This window comes from Aplysia californica, unplaced genomic scaffold (genome assembly GCF_000002075.1).
Source record: "Aplysia californica isolate F4 #8 unplaced genomic scaffold, AplCal3.0 scaffold00436, whole genome shotgun sequence".
In the NCBI taxonomy this organism is placed as follows: Eukaryota; Metazoa; Mollusca; class Gastropoda; order Aplysiida; family Aplysiidae; genus Aplysia; species Aplysia californica.
The window spans coordinates 288,800-298,799 of NW_004797706.1; the positions used below are offsets into that span (position 1 = coordinate 288,800).

At 36.4% G+C, this 10,000-nt stretch overlaps 1 protein-coding gene across 1 annotated transcript in view; it reads left to right on the forward strand.

Moving 5' to 3' along the window:
• Nucleotides 1–10,000, forward strand: part of LOC101845258 — a gene marked incomplete in the record, with an annotated part of 45,169 nt that overhangs the window by 11,925 nt on the left and 23,244 nt on the right. Inside the window, 4 exon segments of the mRNA XM_035971437.1 lie at nt 460–601; nt 1,707–1,741; nt 3,267–3,434; nt 5,374–5,624. Coding sequence (XP_035827330.1) covers nt 460–601; nt 1,707–1,741; nt 3,267–3,434; nt 5,374–5,624 — 596 coding nt within the window.

Below are 10,000 nucleotides of genomic sequence, written 5' to 3' on the forward strand. Positions count from 1 at the left end.
CAAAGAATGATTAAGGAAAATAAACAAATTATGCAAAAAAATGATCAAATTTTGCTAAATTATGCAGGGTTCATAAAACCGCGGGGACAGCAAAATACAAGGTTTTCAGGAGAAGCAAAAAACAGTTTTATTTCAGGCACGACTTTGTCTCAATACGAAATGTTTTATTTTGTTCCACTGTGAACGTTATGTATATCAATTGAAAGTGCTGTGGAGTCTGACTGAACAAACTATGGGTAGTTTGAAACGGCAGTAAACAGAAAGAAAATAAAAGCTCCCAATTTTTTTCTCTGTTTGAGCAACCTCTCTTAACCAAAAACCTGGTTAAAGCAAAAAAATTGCAGCAGCCGCGCAGATTTTGGTTTCAGCAGACTCCTCCGTCTGTTCAATCGAAACTTTTCCATTTATTCGCTCATGCTGTCATGTTGTTTTTTTCTTCTAATATTTTTGCACTTACAGAGACTTGCACTTGACAAACTGGCAGGCAGAGTCCACGGTCTGTACGGGAAAGTGTACGACGCTGCCATGCTCTCCGTGAGACCTGGGAACCAGACGTCAGACGCCATGCGGCGAGAAGCAAGCGTCTTCCAAAGTCTGGACGGTGAGGCGTCTACTGAAAACCTTTCACCCGGATGTGCAAAGTGTAGAGTTGAAATTAGGGATGGGTTATGAAATGCCTTTTAATCAGCATGAGATAGAAGAGTAGCTAGCATTCTTCCTCAGAAAATGAGATAACTTTTACTTAAACAAAATAAAATTGACACGAGAAAGAGGAACGTTTGAACAATCTTGATCATTTCCTGTGTAGCTGCTATTACAGAGCTACAGTTCGATAGTCTAAACATAGAAGGAATACTTTCATTACCTGTCCTTGTAGTGTGATATCGATGACAGTTTGAATTCAGGTGATAATCTACAGTTTCGTGCATAGTCACGTAAAGGACACATTCGTGGAAGTTCTGGTTTAATTGGAAATTGAGCTACATATATATATGTGGCACAACGCAGTGGAATCAGGCTCTTGTCAAGTTTTGGGCATATGGAGTTGATGGTATCATCTTAAGGCCTGTCTATTTTCCTTGTTTTGGGTGAAAATAATATCCATCTATCTTGAATAGAAGTCGAGATATGTGTTATTGAAGGAGGTGGGGATCATCTGGTTTCAGAGTTAAAATTAGTGAGAAAATGGCAGCCAAAGATGAGTTATAGTTATTTCCTTTGCTTAAAAGTCAGTGGAAATTGAAAATTTACATTTTTTGTGACTTTAATCAATGTTTTTCAGTAAAATTCACGCAAAAATGTATTCTTTAATGGGCATGAAAGGTGTTGAGCCAAAAAACGAAAATTTGATAAAAATTAACAAACCTGCGGAAAAGTGCCAGTTTCTTTACTTTGATTATTTTGACGAGAGCCTGATTTCACTACGTTGCCTTAAATATGTGTTCTGTTCTCAGATGGAAGATTGTGGGGGGAGAGGGGGGGCGGGGGGTTCCCTTTCTATGAAGGTACTGGTAGTTGATATTGTCATTTTGCTTTCCTGAGTATTCTGTTTTACTCTTTTTATTTTGTCTTACTGCTACTGTTGCTTATCTTTTTGTCAAATTTTAAAAAACTTCCCTCGACATTACCTGGCGATCTTTGCTGATTTCCTCCTATTTCATCGTATGCTGTTTCATTAGCATGGCTCTCTCTGTCCTCATCCACAGGCGGCTTAGCTAAACCTGGATCTTCATCTTCCAAGGTGTGTAAACTTTGCTTGTACTTGCTCCAAGTGTTCTACAGAATGCTCTGTTTACCCCTCCACACTTTTTGAAATGGGAATTTGAATTTTTTGAGCAGCAGTTTGAGTTTACAATTGCTTAGTAGTACAGAAACCGATAGGCTTTGTGAAGGAATAGAACTTTTTTAAAAATGTATGATCTTCTTTTTCTCTTTCATCTTTAATTGGACATCCCTGCCTCTAGTGCATAGACTGCTGTTCATCGCAGGTCCTCCCAGGCTCCTGTAGAGTTTACGGTCTGCCTGCTTAGGGGTGGCCCAATATTTGTGAGGTGTGCTGACAAAATGAGTTACTTCTCGGATTTCAGCCTAATGGCAATTGATACATCAACTTTATAGGTAAAGTTTGTACAGTTTGTAAGTATGGAATACTAAAAGAGACGGTAGGCTTGAAGAAAATGGCGTCAAATGAAAATCTATTAATCGGACCGTAGTGTTGATTTTTGCCGATATCTCCATTCTTAGATTGCGAGAAGTAACTCATTTTGTCAGCATGCCTCATGTTTCCTTCTAAGTGCCTCGAACATTGCCCGTGTGGTTCCCGGGTCCCTGTCCAAGAGACAGGGAAGCAAAGAATAGGACTACTATATCCGTACCGCGCATGCCGTAGAAGGCGACCAAGGTCGGTTGGGCAAAGGGTTAGCAGCCCTTTCCCGTAAAACAAAAAACAACTACAAAAACATCAACAGCAAATGTTGTTGATGGCCTATGCTCCACTGGCAGTTAAAAAGGGCAAGAGAGAAGAGGGCCTTGGACATATAGCAGGCTTGTGGGAGATGATTTCCTGTTTGGCTGCCTGTCCTACTCTGACACTGGTCTGAGCTGCTGATTCAGGACTTCGTGTAGAGCTGGTGTTTCAGTTGGATACATAATTATTTATTCACATTCAAGCGATTCATCACTTTTAAGGACAAGTGGGCTAACCCAGATTTCGGGGGTTTCCAGAAATCGTGACCTACACCAAAAGTGGGCAGTGCCGTATCTATAGGAGTTTTGTTTCATTGGTGTGTATATTTGTTTGGTTATAGAGTTCTAAAACTCTCCTTGTTCATTAAAGAAACTGAACAAGGGGCAAAAACTTTACCTTCAATTTTCTTGAAACAATACTTTTCGGGATAGCCCCCTTGTGCTTAAAAGCGACCAATTGTAATATCAGTAACAATAGTTCAAATTAATGATTTCTCTTTTTACTAAACAACTTTTGAGTCTATGGGTTCTGAATGAACTCACTGCTCCCGAGCCTAACCAATAAGCAAAGGGTGCTGGTTTCAGAATGGTCAACTTGAGTTGAGTCTTGTAAAATGTTTGATTGAGTGTTTGTGTATATACCATGCCTCAGCAATTTTCACTTTTTGGAGTTATAAAAATATGTTATCTCATCTCATCTCATCTCATCCCATCTCACACCATCTCATCTCACCCCATCTCATCTCATCTCATCTCACCTCATCTCATCTCATCTCCTCTCCTCTCATTCCCACTCGCAGAGCTCTGTACCCCAAACGGCCCCGGCATCTCTGCGGCAGAAGACAGAAGACAAGATCTCGCTGCCCGTGGGCTCTGAGGTGAAGAGAGGAGGAACTTTTGTCGCCGGAAGACTCATTTTCTACCCGAAGCCCATCCCGCCCCCTCAAGTGTTGCCTATAACCAGAACGGTATGGACGCTAGAGCAGCATCTGTAGTTTTTGTATCTCTCTTTCAAAGAAGACACAAAAGTAGCATATTGTCAAGGTGTTAACTCATTTGCTACGTATTATTTTCGGTTTGTGGACGAATTTTTTTCGGGAAGGCGAAATGAGATGATGACTAGTGCGCAGTTCAAAGGTCTTTGGGGCCACAAATTCAAATAATTAATATTAACATATTATACCCCGAAATTTTCAGTATGATTTGTAGAATACATCTGTAATGTTTATAGGTGCATTTTTAGACTTTGGTTCCTGTGAGAGGCGATTATGTAACACATTTTTGCTTGGATGCGGATACAATTTGAAAATAAAAAATTAATAATCTTCGGTGAAACTCAGAAAATATGTTTGCACTTAGTTCAAATGATACATCAAAATAACCATAAATGAATGTAAAACTGGAAAATATTGAAAAATTTGCAGTTGTTTATATACATTCCATACAATTTGCAAATTTGGATTGTGACATCCGATATTGAAAAAAAAAATAAAAAAATTTTATAATCTTGAAAAAAAGACAAGATGCATTCACAAACAAACAAAAAAACAATCGTATCGTAGATATGGAATTATTCAGAATTGCATTTGGAGGAAACCTACACATGTCTTGAGTGGTATTTTTTGTGTAATTTTACCAAAAAATAGTGATTTTTGGGAGAAAAAAATAATTTGACAATTTAGATCTAGATCTAGATCTAGCTCTGAAAAATATTGATTCCTCAAAAACAGAGCAATGGCAATTTAAGCCCAATTGTATCAATATTCTAAAGAAGAGTCCTACATTTCTTTAGTGGGCAAAATAATTAAATATTTTGTTGTGTAAAAGTAGTAAGACCGGTGTCTGGGCTATAATTTGAGCATCGCGATAAAACAGTCGCATAAACTTCGAAATTGTGTTTCAAAACTGAATCAAAACTTCCGATTTCCGGTGGAAACGCTTGACCCGGAAGTCAACATTATATTATGACCTTTATTTTAACATGGATATATGGATTGGAATAGAATCTAAGCTAAAATTGAAGATCGGTTGTCGAGCCACCGTGGCGGCTTAGTGTACTGACAGCACTTTAGCTGCGCCGTCCCCAATGGCTCGGCGTAGCGAATGAGTTAATTCAGAAATATAGGCCAAAATGAAACTGATCCACCTCAGAACTCTTTGACGTGTCAAGAAGAAGTCCTGTGATTGATCAGCGTCATTATGCCCCAAGTCTGACTTAGTCCTAAAAGGTAGCAGCTTGACGATATACTAAAAGGAAATGGAAAGACAAAAATTTTTTTTTGCCGCAGTCATCCTTCTCATTTTTCCGTTTAATTTTTGTCAATAGAACTTCCCTGAGAGCAAAGCCAGTACATAAAAAAAAAAATATGAAGAGTTTTTGTTTATTTCAAAGATTGTTCCAATATTGTTATTTTTATTTTACTTTTTATTTGTCTATCCTATCTTGAACTTTGAAAGTACAGTCAGAATTTTCCAAGGCAACCGCCCATTGTCTAGGAGAGAAAGCAGATGTCTTAGACAGGTTTACGTCTTGGACAGCTTATTATAATATTAAAAAACATAAGGGGGGGGGATGAAGTGGTCACTTGTACAGGTGATTGTCTTGGACAGGTCACCATAAGAGCAGGTTCGACTACACATGAGTATCATGGAAAGATAAAGTCCGCTCCGTTGGTAGGATTCATTCCTAAACTCTATTTTTCATGACTTTTTTTCATGGTTGATTTGATTACTCTGGTGCGGTTTGCTCTTTATTTCCTATCAAACATCTTGCATCATTATCTCTTCTTCTTTTCTGTGTATGTTACTCTCCAGTAATATCTCTAATCTTTGCAATTTACATGACTTAACCGTGTTGCAAGTGCTGTAAAACTCTTACTAAAACTATTACTTTTCTTCCTCTCTCAGAGTTTGAACAAAGAATATCCCCAGTTTGCCAGCTCCTTCTCAAATCCAGACCCGGACGAGCGGAAACCAGCAGAGAGACTTGTAGATCAGAGGAACCTTCTGGAAGAAACCAAGCTCGTACTTTACAGGGAAAAAATCCAACCGTCAACCCCCGGCCCGGCAAGATTAGAAAGAAAGTTCCGGAAAATGATTGAGCGAGACCGGGCGATCAGTACAAAGTCTTCCAAATCGAAGATGTCGAAAGCTTCAGGGTAAGGCCTAACATGTAGCTCATGAAGAATGTATTACTAAATAGAAAACTTTGACATTAGGTGTTATGTTATCGACATTAGGGTCAAATTTGTAGATTTTCTATTGATGTCATATTCTTTAAAACCTGTCTTTTATTATTTCATATTTTTAAATTGTAAAAACTTCAACTGGAAACGTGATGTATCTATTTCCTTAAGGTTTGAATCCCAGAAGTAATTCGTTTTGTCAGCTCGCTTCACATTTATTTGATGAGAGTTGTTGTTAGCGATCCAGTTATTTGGTGAGAGAAGACACAAAAGTTAGCTCTCAGTAGGCCTACTTTTATGCTATTTCTTGGGCGAAATGCTCACAGCTAAAGGGATTTGAAGACCACAACAAAAACATGCTATTTCTTTCAATTGTGTTCGCTGACTTCTGAATAAATTATCAAGGACTGGCAGATCAACCCTAGCAGTGTTTACAGAATTTAAAAAGTTGACCTATTTCTTCCAGTTGGCACATTTAGAGCATGACGCCACCATCTTGTATAAATTCTTGGTCAGGTAATCTGGAGAATTGAAGAGCGGTTTTCCAAAACTCAGTATGTCAATTTTGACAAGCGCCTGGTTTCACCACAACGCCACACACATACATTATCTAAAACAGACATATATATGCACTGTTCACAGCCGAAAGTTCCGTATCCCGGACTCTAGCATTATTAAAATCTAAATCATTATATACTCATGTACCCATAATAATATATAAATGGGTCATGTTCATATTACAAACGTGTGAGGCGTTGTGGTGAAATCAGGTGCTTGTCAAACTTGACTTACTGAGTTTGGGAAAACCGCGCTTCAATTATGATCAGTCGTTTACTGGAAATAAAAACATCCTGCAGGAAAGACTAGATGAAAATACATGTAAAGATTATAATTCGACTTTATTCCCATGGTAAGTTTGATTAAACTTTGATTTAATGCTATGGTCCTTCATTTTGAATACAAATTATGTGGAAAAAAATTGCAGGTTTATATGTTTTTTCTCCAATATACATGACATATAGATGATCCCTGTACAATGTATTTGAATATGCTACAATACTTTCACAGCGAGAGGAAGAAATTAACGAGAGAAGAGCTCAGGTATTTTTAGCGCATCTTTTGTGTAGCCCTTTACGCACAAGGCCTGAGGAAACTGCGGCCAAATAGTTTCCTCTTTCTTTCCCTGATCGCACACTGATGTATTTGTCAAAAACTTTACCATATATTCAAGTATTGTTTTACTCTATTTATAGAATTATGTAGGTTGTTTTTACTCTTCTGCCTTTAGCATAGAGACAACTAAGATTAAAGAGATAATAATAGAGCGATTATGTATTTCGAAATAAGTTCATTTTACCAAGTTCTGTTAATGTGCTTCAGAATTTATCGCCTTTGAGTCTTAGACACTCAATAACATGTAGCGTCTTTTTTAACCCTATCCATACAACGTGAGGAACTCTGTGCCACCACTTTCCTAAGAGGAAATTTACTTGTTTATCCGATCCGTACGTTTTTGTTTTGCAGTCTGTCAAAATGATTTTTTTTAAAATACTGAAAGTTTCAAAGAGATCTTCCTACAAGAAGTATTTTAAAATGTGAAGAATACAACCCCAGGGGTACAAAATGACCCCTGGGTGTACAGATAGGATTAATGTGTGAGTGTGCTGGAGTGAATAACTATACAGTAGACAACCGTTGGGGATCATTGTGTGTAAGTGTGGGTGTGTGTGTGAGTGTAGGTGTGTGTGTGTGAGGGGGAGAGAGCAGAAGATTTTAGACGTACCACAATGAATGTGTGATTGCAACAAAGTAAGTCAGAAGTCAGAGGGAAGTTGACTTTTTCCATTTTTTCTTTTATTCTCATTTTAATCAATTAATCTAGTCTTGTTTTGTCAGGTGGGTTTTTTTTGTTTTTTTTTGCCTTTGCTTATGAGAAATCAGTTTGAACTTAGCATTGTTTCTTGGGAAGTTAAAAAAATTTGTTTTGGGCGAACAACTTACCTTGATGAGATTGTGATGTAGAAACTACTTTGGAAATACAAGAAAAACTTCCTTTATATTAAAATTTTGCTAAACCGTTTAGTTACCTCCTCTCTTATTAAATTGAGAACTGCATTTTTTGCTCAATTTTTTTTTTCATTAAAAAAAGTTTTCTTATTTCTTTGCGTTTTAAAAAAAAACTTGTGCTTCATTTCAGATCTCAATGAATTTTTAAGTAGATTTGTATTTTGTAGTTTTATGTCCATTCTCAATTTTACACTCTATAGTTTTGCCTTTTTTAATCAGATTAGTTGTACCTTAGAAAAGAGAATAAAGTTAAGGTAGTTTTTTAAAGTGAATGTTTAAGTCACTAGTAATGCATTTTTGAAGTGACAGATTGTGAAATACCTTCTCTATTTATTAAGACAGAGAGCAGCAGTTTGCATTCTGCTTTAGAAAAGTATATGAATCTGATCTATACTCAAACAAAATTGACAAAAGAAAAAGAAATATTTTGAAAATTCATATATATGTATAAATTATATATATATCCGTTTCTGTGTTCTTGCCGCTTTAAGTTTATGGGAACTGTCAAGCAATTCTGACTACGGAGTATTTACGAGGTCACTTTATACTGTTTTCTTTTTGACTATTAGATTTTTCTTTGTCAGCTTTAAAAGATAATTAAGGGTTGTTGAAAGAAGAATTAGGTTTTATTTTTTCAATCATATAGTCTTCTTGTTTGCTGTGCAGGTCCCTTGCCGTTCCTGTCTTTCCTTCCAATTTCTTTCACTGTGTACGAATTATGCGTGGGTGATTGGTGGGTGCTCTGGTGTGGTTTGCTTCTTCTTTCCTATCAAAAATCTATCGTCCTTATCTCTCCTCCTTTTTTTGTGTTTGTTGCTCTCTTGTATCCCCTCTAATCTTCGGCATTTATATGACCTTATTGTGTTGCAAGTGCCGTAAAACTTTTACTAAAACTAAATGGATTATGCTATGCTGCTCCTCATTTCAGTCCCAAAATTTTGGATTTGTTTTTACATTTCATTATAATTTTGATTTCTATTTGATATCATTTTTACTATTATTATCACTTTTATTATTATTATCATTATCATCATTATTATTATTATTATTATTATTATTATTATTATTATTATTATTATTATTATTATTTTTATTTTTATTATTATTATATTATTATTATTATTATTATTATTATTATTATTATTATTATTATTATTATTATTATTATTATCATCATTTATTATTGTCATTATTATTATTATTTCTTTTTTTTAAATTAATTTATTTTTTTATCATAATCACTATAATTTCCATTACTTGTATATGGAGAGAGAATATTTGAATCATGATGTGACGTAATGACAGTTCTTCTGCGGAGAAGATGTCACGATCAGTGCAGATCTTTAGTTCTTTTGTGTAACTTGAGCTTTTCTGTCCTCTAGTACCGCAAAATGTTGGCAAGGAGAGATGGAAAAAAAAATGGCATAGGTTTAACGCCCCTATCAACTCTAGTATTAGATTATTTAAGAGAGGGGAGACGGAGCCATTGAATGAGCATACATGATAATGTCTTCATATTATATCAATAACATTATTTAAGCATCAACGTCATGGGCCCACATCCTAAATGATCTAAATTATGTCAATAGGGGCCTAAAAACACCTTCTATAAATATTAAAGGAAAAAAATAGAAACAAAACGTCATGAGCCATACGTCTAATTCATACGGCTGACCAAACCAAGTGGAGAATCTATTGAGTGTATCCCACTTCTTTGCTGACAAATGAACCCACTGAACAACAACAACTGTACGTATTATAGAGGTGCTGGCCATCTGATGATGAAATGCCTCTATTCTTCTGAAAATCTGTGTAGATCTACAAGTGTGACATTTTCTGCAGTGTGTCGTGTGTACTTTCTTTCCTTCGTTGTTTCCTCTTTCTTGGGCCAAGTTCTTTCCTTCGTTGTTCCCTCGTTCTTTGACAAAGTTCTTGCCTTTGAAATCACCTGTCTGTTTCTAGCACTATATTTAGCTCAAACTTCTTAAACTACTTACTTTACTTTACTTTTTTGATGCAGCGGCCATCTGGGTTGTAGCCCTTCAGCCTGTCGATATGGCAAAGAATTTACAGGTTTTTTTCAGCTGTGTTTTGTCGCTGTATGAGGTATTTCCAATATTTGGGGAGGCAGATAGATAGGTGCTACGCAGGTCGCTAAATGCAGTGCAGGTAAAGAGGTGGTGGGATACTGTTTCATCCTGGCAGTCACAAGTGGACGCCTTTATTTATTCTATTCCAAGTTTTGTTTCTCAAATCTTGCCTTTCCTTTACCAACATTCCTT